This window comes from Salmo salar, chromosome ssa09 (assembly GCF_905237065.1).
Source record: "Salmo salar chromosome ssa09, Ssal_v3.1, whole genome shotgun sequence".
NCBI classification, from domain to species: Eukaryota; Metazoa; Chordata; class Actinopteri; order Salmoniformes; family Salmonidae; genus Salmo; species Salmo salar.
The window spans coordinates 152,646,546-152,667,896 of NC_059450.1; the positions used below are offsets into that span (position 1 = coordinate 152,646,546).

A 21,351-nucleotide genomic window follows, 5' to 3' on the forward strand; every position below is an offset into this window, starting at 1 on the left:
ATTCAGAAACCGGATTGACACGTCTCCTGTCTCTGGGCAGACAACAGCAGCAGAGTTTGTCAGTGGACTGCCTGGTGACAGAGAGACTGGAGATGCGCGTTCACGAGACCTCACCATTTTTTTCTTTCACTCTTTGAATGAATACAACGTTGTCCGGTTGGAATATTATCGCTATTTTACGAGAAAAATAGCATAAAAATTGATTTTAAACATTTAGAATTTTTTTGTCACGAAATGCCCTCGCGCGTTACCCTTTGGATAGTGACCTGAACGCACGAACAAAACGGAGGTATTTGGATATAACTATGGATTATTTGGAACCAAAACAACACTTGTTGTTGAAGTAGAAGTCCCGGGAGTGCATTCTGACGAAGAACAGCAAATGTAATCCTAATTTTGTAATTGTAATTCTGAGTTTAGGTTGCCCCAAACTTGCCGGGTGTCAATTTAGCTAGCCGTGATGGCTGAGCTATGTACTGAGAATATTGCAAAATGTGCTTTTGCTGAAAAGCTATTTTAAAATCTGACATAGCGAATGCATAAAGGAGTTCTGTATCTATAATTCTTAATATAATTGTTATGTATTTTGTCAACGTTTATGGTGAGTAATTTAGTAAATTCACCGGAAGTTTTCGGTTGGTATGCTAGTTCTGAACATCACATGCTAATGTAAAAAGCTGTTTCTTGATATAAATATGAACTTGATTGAACAAAAAATGCATGGATTGTATAACATAATGTCCTAGGAGTGTCATCTGATGACGATCATCAAAGCTTAGTGCTGCATTTTGCTGTGGTTTTGGTTTTTGTGACATATATGCTTGCTTTGAAAATGGCTGTGTTATTATTTTTGTCAGGGTACTCTCCTGACATAATCTAATGTTTTGCTTTCGCTGTAAAGTCTTTTTGAAATCGGGCAATGTGGTTGGATTAACGAGAGTCTTATCTATCAAATGGTGTAAAATAGTCATATGTTTGAGAAATTGAAGTTATAGCATTTTTGAGGTATTTGTATTTTGCACCACGCGATTCACTTGGCTGTTGAATAGAGTGGGATGCTAACGTCCCACCTAGCCCAGAGAGGTTTTAATATGCTGGTCATGTGTGTCATTCATTGGAATGTCTCAGTGAAGTGAACATGAACATTAGTATTAATCAACACTTTTACATGCTTAAGATATGCAATTCATGTTGGTCTCACAGATCAGCTTTGGGAAAAGAAAGAAATTAATAACAATAATATTTTTTATAAATATAGTCTTGCATTTGTGCGAATGAAAAGTTCACAAGTAATCATGGATCACCTGCGGATCACGTCGGCCACGCGTTGCACTCTGCTGAGTGGGTTGGTACGGGAGAAGGCTTCAGAATATTCCACACAGATGCCTTCCTCTTGTGCTGCCTGTAGGAAAGCCGCCATCCCGTTATTACCGTAGTCAGAGTCGGAACGGACCGCCCCAATCCAGGTCCAGCCGAAGTGCCTGATGAGGTGGGCCAGAGCGGCAGCCTGGAACTGGTCACTGGGGATGGTTCTGAAGAAGGTTGGATACTGTTTCTTATCACTCAGACACGCACAGGTGGAAAAGTGACTCACCTTGGTAAAAACAGACAGTCGAAAACATTAAAAAGAACATCATGTCGGCCTAACAACTCTAATGTATTGACTACTTCCTGCTTTTTTTTTTAGCTATGTAGTTTGATGTTAGGGAGACATAACCTGTTTAGGATAGGGGGCAGTATCTTCACGGCCGGATAACTAACGTACCCAATTTAATCTGGTTACTACTCCTGCCCAGAAACGAGAATATGCATATAATTAGTAGATTTGGATAGATAGCACTCTACAGTTTCTAAAACTGTTTGAATGGTGTCTGGGAGTATAACAGAACTCATATGGCAGGCCACAACCTGAGAAAATTACAAGCAGGAAGTGGCCTGTCTGACAATTTGTAGTCCTTCTGTTGCATCTCTATCAAAATTACAGTATCTGTGCTGTTACGTGACACTTTCTAAGGCTTCCATTGGCTCTCTAAAGCATTCAGAAACCGGATTGACACGTCTCCTGTCTCTGGGCAGACAACAGCAGCAGAGTTTGTCAGTGGACTGCCTGGTGACAGAGAGACTGGAGATGCGCGTTCACGAGACCTCACCATTTTTTTCTTTCACTCTTTGAATGAATACAACGTTGTCCGGTTGGAATATTATCGCTATTTTACGAGAAAAATAGCATAAAAATTGATTTTAAACATCGCTTGAAATGCTTCTAAGTACGGTAAAGGAACATTTACAATTTTTTTGTCACGAAATGCCCTCGCGCGTTACCCTTTGGATAGTGACCTGAACGCACGAACAAAACGGAGGTATTTGGATATAACTATGGATTATTTGGAACCAAAACAACACTTGTTGTTGAAGTAGAAGTCCCGGGAGTGCATTCTGACGAAGAACAGCAAATGTAATCCTAATTTTGTAATTGTAATTCTGAGTTTAGGTTGCCCCAAACTTGCCGGGTGTCAATTTAGCTAGCCGTGATGGCTGAGCTATGTACTGAGAATATTGCAAAATGTGCTTTTGCTGAAAAGCTATTTTAAAATCTGACATAGCGAATGCATAAAGGAGTTCTGTATCTATAATTCTTAATATAATAGTTATGTATTTTGTCAACGTTTATGGTGAGTAATTTAGTAAATTCACCGGAAGTTTTCGGTTGGTATGCTAGTTCTGAACATCACATGCTAATGTAAAAAGCTGTTTCTTGATATAAATATGAACTTGATTGAACAAAACATGCATGTATTGTATAACATAATGTCCTAGGAGTGTCATCTGATGAAGATCATCAAAGGTTAGTGCTGCATTTAGCTGTGATTTTGGTTTTTGTGACATATATGCTTGCTTTGAAAATGGCTGTATGATTATTTTTGGGAGGGTACTCTCATGACATAATCTAATGTTTTGCTTTCGTTGTAAAGCCTTTTTGAAATCGGACAACGTGGTTAGATAAAGGAGAGTCTTTAAAATGGTGTAAATAGTCATGTTTGAGAAATTAAATTTTTTGCATTTTTGATGAATTTGTAATTCGCGCCACGCTATACCATTGGATATTGGTGAGGCGTTCTGCTAGCGGAACGTCTGTCTAAACAGGTTTTAATAATAATAAACCATTTTTTTTTTTTTCATTAGGCCAGATTGAAAAGGATACATTTTTCTACCCATTTTTGTCTTGGTCATTCTATTCATATAGAAAATAGTTTTATAAGATATACTGGTGCAGTGAAAAACATGAGTAAAAGGTATGACAACAATCTCTGGTCTCCCATAACAACCTAGCCTATGAAAGCTAGTCCTCAGATCATGTTTTAATGCCTCCAGACGTTCTCCAGACTCATATTCCTCAGTCTATGTTCAAATACCTTTCTACACATAATTTCACACAGAAATGTATATTCCTGAAAGAGAGTAGAATACAGTTGCAATACAGTAAGTTAAAAGTTTAACTCATTCCTGAAAAAGAGGAGAATATCAGTAGGAATATGTTAAATTAAAAGTAGAACTCATTCCTGAAAGAGAAATGACTATACAGTAGGATTACAGTAATTAAAAGTTGAACTCATTCCTGAAAGAGAGGAGTATATACAGTAGGAATACAGTAAGTTTAAAAGAAGCTGAATGATTTCTTTCCAGATGAGTTTACCTGAGGAATGCCGAAAGGGCCGATGATGCGCAACATGCTGATGGTAGGTGTGGAGGCAGACTCGCCCACGATAGCTGTCACTGTAGGCGACCCCGAGCATTGTTCTCCGGTATCAAACATGGGGTCCAGGCCGTTAGCCAGCTGGAAGGCCACATTCATGGCCATGGGGACCGAGGTGCACGAGTCGTGCACTTGATAACCAAGCGTGACACCCGGTAGAAGGTCTGAACTGTTGTTAATCTCCTCAACTGCGAAGATCATGGCGCGTGAGAAGCGCAACTCACGGGTATCCATGCTGTAAATAGAAGATATGTGAGTGAGCACCTCTTGACTAAATGGTAAACTAGCCTATAGAATATCGTGTTATACGAGGGCAAACATCTTAATATCTAGTCTTATTTTACACACTGTCTACATGCCTACACTTTTGTTATCGGTAATTGAGGAAGTAGGATAGCCTGCATTTGAAAATGTGACCCTTTGTAACAGTGGGCTTTACCGACTCTCTCAGATACAAACACACTTTATATCTGTCTTAAAAACACTGTTTATTTGTCTTTAAAACACTGTTTATCTGTCTTTAAACACACTGGTTATCTGTCTTTAAACACACTGTTTACCTGTCTTTATACACACTGGTTATCTGTCTTTAACACACTGTTTCCCTGTCTTTAAAATGCTGTTTCTCTGTCTAACACACTGTTTACCTGTCTTGAAACACACTGTTCATCTGTCTTTAAAAAACTGTTTATCTGTCTTTAAAACACTATTTATCTGTCTTAAACACTGTTTGTCTATCATTAAACACGCTGTTAATCTGTCTTTAAACACACTGTCTCTGTGTCTTTAAAACACAATTTGTCCGTCTCCCCAAACAGCCACAGTCCTGTCCCCTGTCCCCTCTTGCGTTCACTGACCTCCCTGTGCACTGCAGGGGCTCAGGCATGCTGGTGTAGCTGTGATCCACAGTGTGCATGTAGTTGTGGATGGAGAAAACACCCCCGATGACAAAGTCCCCGTCCTGGGAGAACGCCGGAGGACGAGTGGTGCCTTGGAGCCTGCATCTGACAGACTCCAGCCCAGAGGCAGAGGCAGACGAGAGCAAGGCGAGCCCACCAGCCACCACAGCTAGATGTAGTAGAACCAGACTACCAGCCAGACTTGGATCCAGAGCAGGAGCCGGAGAGAGCCTCATTCCCCTGATGTGTGGAAGGTATGGGGTAGCACAGCGCCACACAGACCCACATAAGTCAGGTTACCTCTCTACTCTGGGTTAAATACCCACCGTACCTCTGTGGGGATTCCTCTGGGGGCCACACTGTGGGCATGGCCATGCCAGGAAGGGAGGGGCTAGAGGCTGCTCTGCTCACCCAGTCAGGTCCTGCTTCTTTCAGCTATAGAGAGTTTATGCACCAGCATCAGAACTACGTTGACTGTAATGGTTTATTTAGACATAAACATACATTAGACATACAATAACCATGAGCCTCTCTTACATTTCCCTTACTTTCTAGTCCTCTTGGCACACTGGCTCTGCACAGTATTTCCCCTATCGTCTAGTCCACTTGACACTTTGCCTCACTTATATTTCCTCTACGGTCTAGTCCTCTTGGCACGCTGGCTCTGCACAGTATTTCCCAAACTGTCTTGTCTTCTTGGTATGCTGGCTCTATACAGTTATTCCTCTACAGTCTAGTCCTCTTGGCAAGTTGGCTCTACACAGTATTTCCCCTACTGTGTAGTCCATTTGTCACTTTGCCTCACTTATATTTCCTCTACAGTCTAGTCCTCTTGGTACGCTGGCACTACTCAGTATTTACCCAACAGTCTAGTCCTCTTGGCAAGTTGGCTCTACACAGTATTTCCCTACTGTGTAGTCCATTTCGCACTTTGCCTCAATTATATTTCCCCTAAAATCTAGTCCTCTTTGCAAGATGGCTCGACTCATTATTTCCCCTACAATCTATTACTCTTGGCACGCTGGTAGTACACAGTATTTATTCTAAAGTCTAGTCCTCATGGTACGCTTCCTCTCATATATTTCCCCCACAGTCTAGTCCTCTTGGCACTTTGCCTCACTTACAGTTGAAGTCAGAAGTTAATCAGCGTCTGATCCCGTTAGCGGGATCAAAATCCAGCGAAAAATCATATCGCCAATTAGCATTAAAAAAATATCATAATTTAAAAAAAAATATATAATATATATATTTTTTTTTTATAGATACACCTCTCCTGAATCGACCCACGTCGTCCGATTTCAAAAAGGTTTTACAGGAAAAGCAAATCATTAGATTATATTAGATGAGTCCATCGTAAAAAGCAGCTTCATAGCCATTTTCCGACCAACCACTTGCATCACATATAATCAAAAAACAGCTAAATGCAGCACTAACCTTTTACAAACTTCATCAGATGGCACCCCTAGGACATCATGTTATACAATGCATGCATTCTTTTGTTCAATAAAGGTCATATTTATATATAAAAACAGCATTTTACATCTCTGTCTGACGTTGACTACATAATTTCCCCTCAAAAGCGTCCCGGTAAACAATGCTACATTTCCCTAAATTGCTATACTATAACGATTTTTTAAATGTATATTGTCAATCTAACATTTATAGATGAATATCTCTTGAGAACACCCGTCATACCAGATTTTAAATTAACTTTACTGGGTAATCACACTTTGCGATAAAAGGAGATGCGATACTCAGAAAATTAGCTAATATACAGAGCTCGGCGCCATCTTGGAAAGAATCTCATGTCACGTCTTATCTTCTATAATATTGTCAATAATCGCCTACCTTTAGTTGTCTTCATCAGAAAGCATCCCAGGTCCACAACAGATGTATTTTCGGTCAAAAAGTCCATACTTCACGTTCCATTAGCCTGATGTTGGTAGCGCGTCCTATGGCTCTCTCCAAGCGCAGCTCTGAAGTTCATAATAAATGCAATGCTCACGCATGTAGGTTCGTTCAAACATGTCAAACGTTGTATAAAATAAATCTTCAGGGCCTCTAACACCAAGAGAGCCAATAAGATTCGAGGGGGATGATGTCATGGCCTTTAAAACCGTATCCAAAGGTGGGGGCAGACATGGCCGCCGGCGTCATAATGGTGATGGCCCATCCCCTGTGACCAATTTCAAACTCGTGTCATTCACTGAGTTTTGACTCTATAAGGCTCAAACCACTGTGAAAGGACTGGCGACATCTAGTGGAAGCAATAGGAAGTGCTCACTGAACCATGGTTAACGGTGTGATTAATAAGGAAAGATGAGAAGTCAAGTCCACAATTCAGAATTCCACTTCCTGTTTCAATCGGTCTCGGGGTTTTGACTGCCATTTGAGTTCTGTTATACTCACAGACACCATTCAAACAGTTTTAGAAACTTTAGAGTGTTTTCTATCCATATATAATAAGTATATGCATGCCCTATCTTCTGAGTTTGATTAGTAGGCCGTTGAAAATGGGAACGATTTTTTTTCAAAATGCGCTGTGGCGCCCCCTATCCTACGCTATCCTCAAGAGGTTAACATTCACCTTAGCCAAATACATTTAAACTCCGTTTTTCAAAATTCCTGACATTAAATCCAAGTAAAAATTCCCTGTCTTAGGTCAGTTAGGATCACCACTTTATTTTAAGAATGTGAAATGTCAGAATAATAGCAGAGAAAATGATTTATTTTGGCTTTTATTTCTTTCATCACATTCCCAGTGGGTCAGATTTTTACATACACTCAATTAGTATTTGGAAGCATTGCCTTTAAATTGTTTAACTTGGGTCAAACGTTTTGGGTAGCCTTCCACAAGCTTCCCACAATAAATTGGGTGAATTTTGGCCCATTCCTCCTGACAGAGCTGGTGTAACTGAGTCAGGTTTGTCGGCCTCCTAGCTCGCACATGCTTTTTCAGTTCTTCCCACAAATGTTCTATTGCATTGAGGTCAGGGCTTTGTGATGACCACTCCAATACCTTGACTTTGTTGTCCTTAGTCTATTTTTGTTACAACTTTGGTAGTATGTTTGGGGTCACTGTTCATTTGGAACCAAGTTTTAACTTCCTGACTGATGTCTTGAGATGTTGCTTCAATATATCCACATAATTTTCCATCCTCATGATGCCATCTATTTTGTGAAGTGCACCAGTCCTTCCTGCAGCAAAGCAACCCCACAACATGATGCTGCCACCCCCTTGCTTCACGATTGGGAAGATGTTCTTCGGCTTGCAAGCCTCCCACTTTTTCCTCCAAACATAACGAATGTCACTGTCTTTGTCCCTATGTGCAGTTGCAAACCGTAGTCTAGCATTTTTATGGTGGTTTTGGAGCAGTGGCATCTTCCTTACTGAGCGGCCTTTCCGGTTATGTCGATATAGGACTCGTTTTACTGTGGATACAGATACTTTCGTACCTGTTTCCTCCAGCATCTTCACAAGGTCCTTTGCTGTTGTTCTGGGATTGATTTGTACTTTTCGCACCAAAGTACGTTAATCTCTAGGAGACAGAACGCGTCTTCTTCCTGAGCGGTATGACTCCTGCGTGGTCCAATGGTGTTTATACTGCGTACTATTGTTTGTACAGATGAACGTGGTACCTTCAGGAGTTTGAAAATTGCTCCCAAGGATGAACCAGACTTGTGGAGGTCTACAATTTTTTTATCTGAGGTCTTGGCTGATTTCATTTGATTTTACAACGATGACAAGCGAAGAGGCACTGCTTTTGAAGGTAGGCCTTGAAATACATCCACATGTACACCTCCAATTGACTCAAAATGTCAATCAGCCTATCAGAAACTTCTAAAACCATGACATATTTTTCTGGAATTTTCCAAGCTGTTTAAAGGCATAGTCAACTTAGTGTATGTAAACTTCTCACCCACGAAGTGTGAAACAGTGAATTACAAGGGAAACAACTGTAAACAATTGTTGGAGAAATTACTTGTGTCATGCACAAAGAAGATGTCCTAACAGACTTGCCAAAACTATAATTTGTTAACAAGAAATGTGTGGAGTTGTTGAAAAACGAGTTTTAATCACTCCAACCTAAGCTTATGTAAACTTCCGACTTCAACTGTGTATGAAAATGTTTATTATATTATTATAATACATAATATGATGAATTACAATATCAACTGAACACATGCGCTTCAATGTTATATATAAACATATAGAAATAAAGCTTCTCTCCAACGACATGGAAGTGTTTCCACTCTGTAGGCTACTGCTAATCACATCATTTAGCAGGCCAAATTAGATTTTAACAAACTAGATTTGAACAATCTCTCAAATCATTGGAATATCTAAAGTGAACCTGTGTCATGTTACTAGATAAAATGTTACCAATGATTAGCTGCTAAATTGTTGGTCATCTCTGTCAGACTAGTCCTACCTAACTGTATAATAAACCATATAACTGAAGATTACAATGTTTTTTCCCCTCAATCATTTCTTAATAATGTATATCATTGGATGTCTTCTCCATAAGGTGTTTCTTGGTGTTCTTCTCCGGCCTGAACAGAATAATAAAGCATTTAGGAACAAATAATAGAAAGAACAACCCAAAGCTAGAGGTGATGATGGCAAAGATCTCCACAGCTACAGTGAACTTCCCAGGAGAGCTGACATAAGCTGGGATAAAGGTGATCCAGACAGCACAGAATATGAGCATGCTGAAGGTGATGAATTTGGCCTCATTGAAGTTATCAGGCAGCTTCCGGCCCAGAAAAGCCAGCACAAAGCACAAGAGAGCCAGGAGTCCTATATAGCCCAACACAGCCCAGAAACCAATAGCTGAACCCACATCACACTCTAGAATGATCTTTTCCTTGTAGGTAGTGAGGTTTTTAATGGGTAAGGGTGGGGACAGGACCAACCACAGAGTGCATATCAAAGCCTGGACAAACGTGAAGGACACTACAGTCAATCTCTGCTGTGGAGGACCAAACCATTTCATGATATTACTGCCTGGAAGTGTAGCCCTGAAGGCCATCAACACCACTATTGTTTTCCCCAGAACACAAGAGATGCAGAGGACGAAGGTAATCCCGAACGCTGTGTGGCGCAGCATACAGGACCATTCAGAGGGCCGGCCAATGAAAGTAAGAGAACACAGAAAACACAGAGCCAAGGAGAAGAGCAGCAGGAAGCTCAGCTCAGAGTTGTTGGCCCTGACGATGGCCGAAGTTCGGTGCCGGTAGAAGACAGTTGCCGTGGCGATGGCCAAACAAGCCCCGCCCACAGAGCAGGCGGTCAGGATGATTCCAAGGACCTCGTGGAAGGACAGGAACTCCACAGGCTTAAGGATACAGCGGTTTCTCTCAGTGTTGGGCCAGTACTCCTCGGGACAGATCAGACAGTCTGAAGAATCTGACCAGGACAAAACAACAGACGTCAAATGTTAATAATAATAGATTCAGGTTTTATTTATTTACAAATTCATGTCCACAATGCTGCACTTTGTCAGTTTACAATAAAGAATGTTGAATTAATGTGCAGCTTACATGAGATAATAAGAACAGGAACATGATTGACAGACACTACCTTTGAAGTTCTGGTAATATGAATCAACCACTATTTAGTAAACCGTGATAGAAATTACTACACATTTTATGCCAACTATTCCTATTGTCCTACCTGTGTTATTACTGATCTCTCCCTCTGCACATTGGATACAGTCATAACAGCATACAGGCTTTCCTTTTTGTACAGCCTTACGAGCGCCTGGGGGACAGCTCTCACTGCACACTGACAGAGGTACTTGTGTACTGTTCTTTACCCAGGTGATTTCCCTCTCCATGTCAAGCCTCTGTTCAAGAGGCAGGGACGCATCATAGCGCCCCACTGTCACCAACTCCATCTTCCCACTCTCCCGTCTCTGCCAGTTGACCAGCTCATAGGTGGCCACTGGGTCCCCGTTGGCATCGAAAGACACCTGGTACCCATTACGAGAGAAGTTCACCCTCCTCAAACTCTCCAGAACCTGGGGGTTGGAAGGTCAAGGGAGAGAGAGAGAGAGGGAGGGGACGAGAGGGAAGGAAAGAGGTGAAGAGAGATGGAGATAAGGGAAGAGAGAGATGAGTGAGGGGTAGAGAGATGGAGAGATAGATGGAGAGAGGGGAAGAGAGAGATGAGAAATGGAGAAATGGAAAGAAAGATGGAAAGAGAGAAATGGAGAGAAGGGAAGAGAGATGGAGAGGCAGAGAGAGAAACCAAACATTAATTCAACTAATATTTATCAGATGTGTTACTTCAGAACAACATGTAAAGTATATTGACAACTCCTAGGCCTTCATACATGTAGTCTAAATAAACATATCTATCAGGAAATTATACTACAGTCTTGTCATTCACCTGTGTTGGCTTCACATGAAGGTTTTTGTCACAGTTCACAGTGGAGTGTTGTCTCTTTTCACAAACAATGCTGTGGATGGCGTGTGCTATGGCGTAAATAGCTTTATACACCATGTTAGTGACACGCAGCTGAGATGTATCTGTGTAGGGGACCTGTAGCTGCTGTATATCCTCACTGCCATCACACACCTTCTCCTCAACCCCAACACCTGTAGAGGTCCCTACAGACAGACAGACAGACAGACAGACAGACAGACAGACAGACAGACAGACAGACAGACAGACAGACAGACAGACAGACAGACAGACAGACAGACAGACAGACAGACAGACAGACAGACAGACAGACAGACAGACAGACAGACAGACAGACAGACAGACAGACAGACAGACAGACAGACAGACAGACAGACAGACAGACAGACAGACATGTAAATAGATAGGTAGATAGATAGATAGATAGATAGATAGATAGATAGATAGATAGATAGATAGATAGATAGATAGATAGATAGATAGATAGATAGATAGATAGATAGATAGATAGATAGATAGATAGATACCTTTCCCCAGCCTACAGCCAAAGGCTCCCTCCCAGAACTCAGTGAACATGGGAGAGTTGGACACCTTCTGTGGGGAGAGGTCCAGGAGGAAGTCCCTGAGGCCGGGGATGACAGAGCGTTGGATGCCAAATCCGATGGCCCCGGCACACAGGCCGAAGCGCAGCATATCTGGGTCAGTGACCCAGGATTCACTCCCGATCCACTGGCGGGGCGGAGAGGGCAGGCGTTCCATCTCCCTCAGCAGGATTTTCATGTCCCAAGAGGATACGAATGCAACCACCACCCGGGCTGTGGAGCTGGGGAACATGATTATGTCATATGCTTAATATGCAGGTCATGTTTGTCATTCATTGGATTGTCTCATTGAAGTGAACATGGACATTAGTATTAATCAACACTTTTGACAAGCTCAAGATATGCAAATCATGTTGGTCTCACAGATCAGCTTTGGGAAAAGAGAGAAATTAATAACAATAGTATTTTTTACAAATATAGTTTTGCATTTGTGTGAATGAAAAGTTCACAAGTAATCATGGATCACCTGCGGATCACGTCGGCCACCCGTTGCACTCTGCTGAGTGGGTTGGTACGGGAGAAGGCTTCAGAATACTCCACACAGATGCCTTCCTCTTGTGCTGCCTGTAGGAAAGCCGCCATACCGTTATTACCGTAGTCAGAGTCGGAACGGACCGCCCCAATCCAGGTCCAGCCGAAGTGCCTGATGAGGTGGGCCAGAGCGGCAGCCTGGAACTGGTCACTGGGGATGGTTCTGAAGAAGGTTGGATACTGTTTCTTATCACTCAGACACGCACAGGTGGAAAAGTGGCTCACCTAGGTAAAAACAGACAGTCGATAACATGAGAAAGAACGTAATGTCGGCCAAGTGAGTCTCAATTATTGGCTACTTCCTGCTTTTTTCTTTCGCTGTGTGGTATGATGTTAGGGAGACATTAATAATAATTAGCCAATTTATTGTTTTCATTAGGCCAGATTGAAAAGGACACATTTTTCTACCCATTTCTATCTTGGTCATTCTATTCATAATGAAAATAGTTTTATAAAACATACTGGTGCAGTGAAAAACATGAGTAAAAGGTATGACAACAATCTCTGGTCTCCATAACAACCTAGCCTATGAAAGCTAGTCCTCAGATCATGTTTTAATGCCCCCAGACGTTCTCCAGAAATGTATATTCCTGAAAGAGAGGAGAATACAATTGGAATACGGTAAATTAAAAGTTGAACTCATTCCTGAAAGAGAGGAGAATATACAGTAGGAATACAGTAAGTTTAAAAGAAGCTGAATGATTTCTTTCCAGAGGAGTTTACCTGAGGAATGCCTAAAGGGCCGATGATGCGCAACATGCTGATGGTAGGCGTAGAGCCAGACTCGCCCACGATAGCTGTCACTGTAGGCGACCCCGAGCACTGTTCTCCAGTATCAAACATTGGGTCCAGGCCGTTTGCCAGCTGGAAGGCCACATTCATGGCCATGGGGACCGTGGTGCACGAGTCGTGCACTTGATAACCGAGTGTGACACCCGGTAGAAGGTCCGAACTGTTGTTTATCTCCTCAACTGCGAAGACCATGGCACGCGAGAAGCGCAACTCACGGGAATCCAAACTGTAAATAGAAGATAGGTGAGTGAGCACCTCTTGACTAAATGGTAAACTAGCCTATAGAATATCTGGTTATACCAGTTGAAACATCTTAATATATAGCCTTATTTTCCACACTTTCTAAATGCCTACACTTTTGATATCGGTTATTGAGGACATTGTAGGATAGCCTGCATTTGAAAATGTGACCCTTTGTAACAGTAGGCTTTACCTACTCTCTCAGATACAAACACACTTATTATCTGTCTTAAAAACACTTTATCTGTCTTTAAAACACTGGTTATCTGTCTTTAAAACACTGGTTATCTGTCTTTAAAACATTGTTTACCTGTCTTTAAACACACTGTTTCTCTGTCTTTAAAACACTGTTTATCTGTCTTTAAACACACTATTTTTCTGTCAAAAAACACACTGTTAATCGATCTTTAAACACACTGTGTCCGTGTCTTTAAAACACAATTTATCTGCCTCCCCACACAGCCACAGTCCTGTCCCCTGTTCCCTCTTGCGTTCACTGACCTCCCTGTGCACTGCAGGGGCTCAGGCATGCTGGTGTAGCTGTGATCCACAGTGTGCATGTAGTTGTGGATGGAGAAAACACCCCCGATGACAAAGTCCCCGTCCTGGGAGAACGCCGGAGGACGAGGGGTGCCTTGGAGCCTGCATCTGACAGACTCCAGCCCAGAGGCAGAGGCAGACGAGAGCAAGGCAAGCCCACCAGCCACCACAGCTAGATGTAGTAGAACCAGACTACCAGCCAGACTTGGATCCAGAGCAGGAGCCGGAGAGAGCCTCATTCCCCTGATGTGTAGAAGGGATGGGGTAATACAGCGCCACACAGACCCACATAGGTTAGGTTACCTCTCTACTCTGGGTTAAATACCCACCGTACATCTGTGGGGATTCCTCTGGGGGCCACACTGTGGGTATGGCCATGCCAAGGAGGGAGGGGCAAGAGGCTGCTCTGCTCACCCAGTCAGTTCCTGCTTATTTCAGCTATAGAGAGTTTATGCACCACCATCAAAACTACGTTGACTGTAATGGTTTAGATAGACGTAAACATACATTAGACACACCATAACCATGAACCTCTCTTATTTTTCCCTTACTGTCTAGTCCTCTTGGCACGCTGGCTCTACACAGTTTTTACACAACAGTCTAGTCGTCTTGGCACGCTGGCTATGCACAGAATTTCCCCAACTGTCTTGTGTTTTTGGTATGCTGGCTCTATACAGTTATTCCTCTACAGTCTAGTCCTCTTCGTACACTGGCTCTACACAGTATTTACCATACAGTCTAGTCCATTTGGCACTTTGCCTATATTATATTTCCCCTACAATCTAGTCCTCTTTGCATGCTGGCTCTACTCAGTATTTCCCTTACAGTCTATTCCTCTTGGCACGCTGGCTCTTCACAGTATTTCCTCTACAGCTTAGTCCTCTTGGCATGCTGCTGCACTTATATTTCCTCTACAGCCTAGTCCTCTTGGCACACTGGCTCTTCACAGTATTTCCCCTTAAGTTTAGTCCTCTTGGTACGCTGGCAGTACACAGTATTTATTCAAAAGTCTAGTCCTCTTGGTACGCTTCCTGTCTTGTATTTCCCCTACAGTCTAGTCCTCTTGGCACGTTGCCTCACTTACAGTTGAAGTCAGAAGTTTACATTCACCTTAGCCAAATTCATTTGAACTCAGTTTTTCAAAATTCCTGACATTTAACCTGTTGGGGGAAGGGGGCAGTATTGACACGGCCGGCTAAAAAACGTATCCGATTTTATCTGGTTACTACTCCTGCCCAGTAACTAGAATATGCATATAATTATTGGCTTTGGATAGAAAACACCCTAAAGTTTCTATAACTGTTTGAATGGTGTCTGTGAGTATAACAGAACTCATATGGCAGGCAAAAACCTGAGACGATTCCTTACAGGAAGTGCCCTCTCTGACAAGATCTTGTTCTTCTTGTCTCTGTTTATTGAAGACTGAGGATCTCTACTGTAACGTGACACTTCCTACGGCTCCCATAGGCTCTCAGAGCCCGGGAAAAAGCTGAATGATATCGAGGCAGCCCCATGCTGAAACACATTTACGCTTTTGGCAAGTGGCCGATCAGAGGACAATGGGCTTAGGAGCGTGCATGAGTCGACCCCGTGCTTTATTTTCTTTCCTCTTTTTACCTAAACGCAGATTCCCGGTCGGAATATAATCGCTTTTTTAGGAGAAAAATGGCATAAAAATTGATTTTAACCTCTCTGGGCGGTAATGGAATAATTAGAATTTTTTTGTCACGAAATGCGCCATGCTCGTCACCCTTATTTACCCTTTCGGATAGTGTCTTGAACGCACGAACAAAACGCCGCTATTTGGATATAACAATGGATTATTTGGGACCAAACCAACATTTGTTATTGAAGTAGAAGTCCTGGGAGTGCATTCTGACGAAGAACAGCAAAGGTAATAACATTTTTCTTATAGTAAATCTGACTTTGGTGAGTGTTAAACTTGCTGGGTTTCTAAATAGCTAGCCCTGTGATGCCGGGCTATCTACTGAGAATATTGCAAAATGTGCTTTCACTGAAAAGCTATTTTAAAATCGGACATATCGAGTGCATAGAGGAGTTCTGTATCTATAATTCTTAAAATAATTGTTATGCTGTTTGTGAACGTTTATCGTGAGTAATTTAGTACATTTTTAGTAAATTCACCGGAAGTCTGTGGGGGGTATGCTAGTTCTGAACGTCACATGCTAATGTAAAAAGCTGGTTTTTGATATAAATATGAACTTGAAGGTATTTGAATAACGCGCCACAGGATTCCACTGGCTGTTACGTAGGTTGGACGATTTCGTCCCACTGGCCCTAGAGAAGTTAATCCAAGTAAAAATTCCCTGTCTTAGGCCAGTTAGGATCACCACTTTATTTTAAGAATGTGAAAAGTCAGAATAATAGTAGAGAAAATTATTTATTTCAGCTTTAATATCTTTCATCACATTCTCAGTGGGTCAGAATTTTATATACGCTTAATTAGTATTTGGTAGCATTGCCTTTAAATTGTTTAACTTTGGTCAAACGTTTTGGGTAGTTGATAAGATAATTGATCTGTTTAAGGTTTTGACTAAAGTATTCCACTCTGAAACCATTTAACTTTGTGAAATGTATTAGAATTATAAGACTATAATAATGTGTTAAAAACTATAAACCAATACTTTGTGTGAGTAGACTGTTTAACCTGTCTGTTCTAGGGGGAAGTAAACTGGTTACTACTCTTTCCCAGAAACGAGAATATGCATATTATTAGTAGATTTGGATAGAAAACACTCTAAAGTTTCTAAAACTGTTTGAATGGTGTCTGTGAGTATAACAGAACTCATATGGCAGGCAAACAGCTGAGAAGATTCCAAGTAGGAAGTGGCCTGTCTGACAATTTGTAGTCCTTCTGTTGCATCTCTATCGAAATTACAGTATCTGTGCTGTTACGTGACACTTTCTAAGGCTTCCATTGGCTCTCTAAAGCCTTCAGAAACCGGATTGACGCGTCTCCTGTCTCTGGGCAGATAACAGCAGCACAGTTTCTCAGTGGTCTGCCTGGTGACAGAGAGACTGGATATGCGCGATCCTGAGACCTCGCCATTTTTTTCTTTCCCTCTTTGAATGAATACAACATTGTCCGGTTGGAATATTATCACTATTTTACGAGACAAATAGCATAAAAATTGATTTTAAACAGCGTTTGACATACTTCTAAGTACGGTAATGGAACATTTTGACATTATTTGTCACGAAATGCGCTCGCGCGTTACCCTTTGGATAGTGACCTGAACGCACGAACAAAACGGAGGTATTTGGATATAACTATGGATTATCACTACATTTGTTGTTGAAGTAGAAGTCCTGGGAGTGCATTCTGACGAAGAACAGCAAAGGTAATACAATTTTTCTAATAGTAATTCTGAGTTTAGTGAGCCCCGAAGTTGGCGGGTGTCTGAATAGCTAGCCTGTGATGGCTGAGCTATGTACTCAGAATATTGCAAAATGTGCTTTCGCCGAAAAGCTATTTTAAAATCTGACATAGCCATTGCATAAAGGAGTTCTGTATCTATAATTCTTAAAATAATTGTTATGTATTTTGTCAACGTTTATGATGAGTAATTTAGTAAATTCACTGGAAGTTTTCGGTGGGTATGCTAGTTCTGAACATCACATGCTAATGTAAAAAGCTGTTTTTTGATATAAATATGAACTTGATGGAACAAAACATGCATGTATTGTATAACATAATGTCCTAGGAGTGTCATCTGATGAAGATCGTCAAAGGTTAGTGCTGCATTTAGCCGTGGTTTTGGTTTTTGTGACATATATGCTTGCTTTGAAAATGGCTGTGTGATTAATTTTGGCAGGGTACTCTCCTGACATAATCTAATGTTTTGCTTTCGTTGTAAAGCCTTTTTGAAATTAGACAATGTGGTTAGATTAACGAGAGTCTTATCTTTAAAATGGTGTAAAATAATCATATGTTTGAGAAATTGAAGTTATAGCATTTTTTAGGTATTTGTATTTCGCGCCAAGCGTCCCACCTCGCCCAGACATGTTAATTTTATTTTACAGGGACAGTGCACATCAATCACAGTTGTGTGTGTCTAATGGCAGAGTATTCCTATTAAACACTTTGAGAGCCTGTTTGCAGACAGACTGAAGGGGTTTTAATGTTGTAAAGCAAGCTTGGGCCAAACTAGTCAAGGAGTATATTAGGTATGGGAGTTTCATAGATTTGAAGTACAGTATTGTATCCACTGTATCATTACTGAAATTGTCACATCACATTACCCTCTACCCATGTGATAGGTCAAAAAATCTCAACTCATATAGACTTGCAGAGGTTCCCAAATGCCGCTAAAATATCATTTATTTCAACTTGAAGCAAAGATGATTGAGCAATGTGTTGAATTTGCGCATGTTCAATCACATAACCATTGAGGAAGTTTAAAACTAATGATTGGGGGGAGTACAATGGAATTATAAGTATTATTAGGTTTTGTTTGTAGTCAATTTTGGGGTTTTTGAATTGGTGTAGTATAATGAAATGCTGACCAAGGGGTTGTTTTTTTTTTTTGGGGGGGAAGGAGTGCTTCATTGTCTCTCTTTGGAATGTTTCCCAGACCCACGATTTCTTAAAGGGGTATACACACATATGGAATCTTAGAAGTTACACACACACATAGAATCGTTGAAGTTTTGTTTTCTGAGTTTTAATTAAACACATGAAGTCTTTGGATAAGGGAAATGTTCTGGGAACCTGGGATCCAAAATGTGTGATGGTTTTTCCTTCATTTGTCTAATGTAGTAAGAAACACGGTTATGAAAGGGTGGTATGACTTTTGACTTCTATCATGGCTTTCTTTTGTGGTCTGATCAGCCTCATTGAAAAGCCATTTGGATAGTGAATTTAAGGTCATTTGTAATACTAATTTAAAAAAAGTGTTGTTTTTTTTACGATTTTTGAAAAACTTCCAAAATTACCATTACAGTCACGAATTTGACATGCTCAAAAATACTGCAGAAATGCAAAATTGACTGGCCCGATGAACTCGGGATGGCTGGGCAGTGACTGTGGTTCCTCTCCATCGCTTGTTGTGGTGTTTTCATCATGTTCATTTGGTGATGTTTTTCACTATTGAATCATATTGCAAATGTACAACATTTACATTTACATTTACGTCATTTAGCAGACGCTCTTATCCAGAGCAACTTACAAATTGGTGCATTCACCTTATGATATCCAGTGGAACAACCACTTTACAATAGTACATCTATATCTTTTTTGGGGGGAGGGTGGGGGGAGGGTTAGAAGGATTACTTTATCCTATCCTAGGTATTCCTTAAAGAGGTGGGGTTTCAGGTGTCTCCGGAAGGTGATGATTGACTCCGCTGTCCTGGCATCGTGAGGGAGCTTGTTCCACCATTGGGGTGCCAGAGCAGCGAACAGTTTTGACTGGGCTGAGCGGGAACTGTGCTTCCGCAGAGGTAGGGAGGCGAGCAGGCCAGAGGTGGATGAACGCAGTGCCCTTCTTTGGGTGTAGGGACTGATCAGAGCCTGAAGGTACAGAGGTGCCGTTCCTCTCACAGTTCCGTAGGCAAGCACCATGGTCTTGTAGCAGATGCGAGCTTCAACTGGAAGCCAGTGGAGTGTGTGGAGGAGCGGGGTGACGTGAGAGAACTTGAGAAGGTTGAACACCAGATGGGCTGCGGCGTTCTGGATGAGTTGTAGGGGTTTAACCTGTTAGGGCTAGGGGGCAGCATTGACACGGCTGGATAAAAAACATACCCGATTTAATCTGGTTACCACTCCTACTCAGTAACTAGAATATGCATATACTTATTACATATGGATAGAAAACACCCTAAATTTTCTAAAACTGTTTGAATGGTGTCTGTGAGTATAACAGAACTCAAATGGCAGGTCAAAACCTGAGAGATTCCTTTACAGGAAGTGGCCTGTCTGACCATTTCTGGAACTTCTTTGCCATCTCTATCATTTACTAAGGATCTCTGCTCTAACGTGACACTTCCCACGTCGTCCATAGGCTCTCATAGCCCGGGAAAAAAGAGAATGTCGTCATTCCAGCCCCAGGCTGAAACACATTATCGCCTTTCTCAAGTGGCCCATCAAGAGACACTAGCTTATGCGCGTGACCCCGACCGCCCCCGCCTTTGGGATTTTTTCCTCTGTTTGCCGAAAAGGAGATTCCCTGTCGGAATTTTATCGCTTTTTCACGAGAAAAATGACGTAAAAATTGATTTTAAACAGCGGTTGACATGCTTCGACGTACGGCAATGGAATACTTTGAATTTTATTGTCAGGAATTGCGCCAAGCGCGACACTTCTTTACTATTTCGGATAGTGTCTGGAACGCACGAACAAAACGCCGCTATTCGGATATAACGATGGATTATTTTGGACCAAACCAACATTTGTTATTGAAGTAGACGTCCTGGGTGTGCATTCTGACGAAGACAACAAAAGGTAATGACATTTTTATAATAGTAAATATGATTATGGTGAGTGCTAAACTTGCCGGGTGTCTAAATAAGCGAGCCCGTGATGCCTGGGCTATGTACTTAGAATATTGCAAAATGTGCTTTCACCAAAAGCTATTTTAAAATCGGACATATCGAGTGCATAGAGGAGGTCTGTATCTATAATTCTTAAAATAATTGTTATGCTTTTTGTGAACGTTTATCGTGAGTAATTTAGTAAAATGTTAGCGAATTCCCCGTAAGTTTGCGGGGGTATGCTAGTTCTGAACGTCACATGCTAATGTAAAAAGCTGGTTTTTGATATAAATATGAACTTGATTGAACAAAACATGCATGTATTGTATAACATAATGTCCTAGGGTTGTCATCTGATGAAGATCATCAAAGGTGAGTGCTGCATTTAGCTGTCTTCTGGGTTTTGGTGACATTATATGCTGGCTTGAAAAATGGGTGTCTGATTATTTCTGGCTTGGTACTCTGCTGACATAATCTAATGTTTTGCTTTCGTTGTAAAGCCTTTTTGAAATCGGACAGTGTGGTTAGATTAACGAGAGTCTTATCTTTAAATGGCTGTAAAATAGTCATATGTTTGAGAAATTGAAGTAATAGGATTTTGAAGATTTTGAAAATCGCGCCACAGGCTGGCAGTGGATGTTACGTAGGTGGGACGAATTCGTCCCGCCGGTCCCATAGAGGTTAATGACACAGGCAGGGAGCCCCGCCAACAGCAAGTTGCCGTAATCCAAACGGGAGATGACAAGTGCCTGGATTAGGACCTGCACCGCTTCCTGTGTGAGGCAGGGTCGTACTCTGCGAATGTTGTGGAGCATGAACCTACAGGATCGGGTCACCGCCTTGATGTTAGTGGAGAACGACAGGGTGTTGTCCAGGGTCACACCAAGGCTCTTAGCACTCTGGGAGGAGGACACAATGGAGTTGTCAACCGTGATGGCGAGATCATGGAACGGGCAGTCTTTCCCCGGGAGGAAGAGCAGCTCCGTCTTGCCGAGGTTCAGCTTGAGGTGGTGATCCATCATCCACACTGATATGTCTGCCAGACATGCAGAGATGCGATTCACCACCTGGTTA

The 21,351-nt window shown here is 41.7% G+C and overlaps 1 protein-coding gene across 1 annotated transcript; it reads right to left on the reverse strand.

Moving 5' to 3' along the window:
- Positions 1-8,889: 8,889 nt before the first annotated feature.
- LOC106613268 (extracellular calcium-sensing receptor-like) lies at positions 8,890-14,035 on the reverse strand. Its single transcript, XM_014215355.2, has 7 exons — positions 13,750-14,035; positions 12,940-13,234; positions 12,152-12,441; positions 11,611-11,906; positions 11,048-11,256; positions 10,331-10,676; positions 8,890-10,063 (listed from the first exon to the last, which is right to left on the reverse strand). The coding sequence occupies exons 1-7, from the start codon at positions 14,025-14,027 to the stop codon at positions 9,147-9,149; spliced, it is 2,631 nt and encodes an 876-aa protein (XP_014070830.2). The 5' UTR covers positions 14,028-14,035; the 3' UTR covers positions 8,890-9,146.
- Between the last annotated feature and the right edge of the window lie 7,316 nt (positions 14,036-21,351).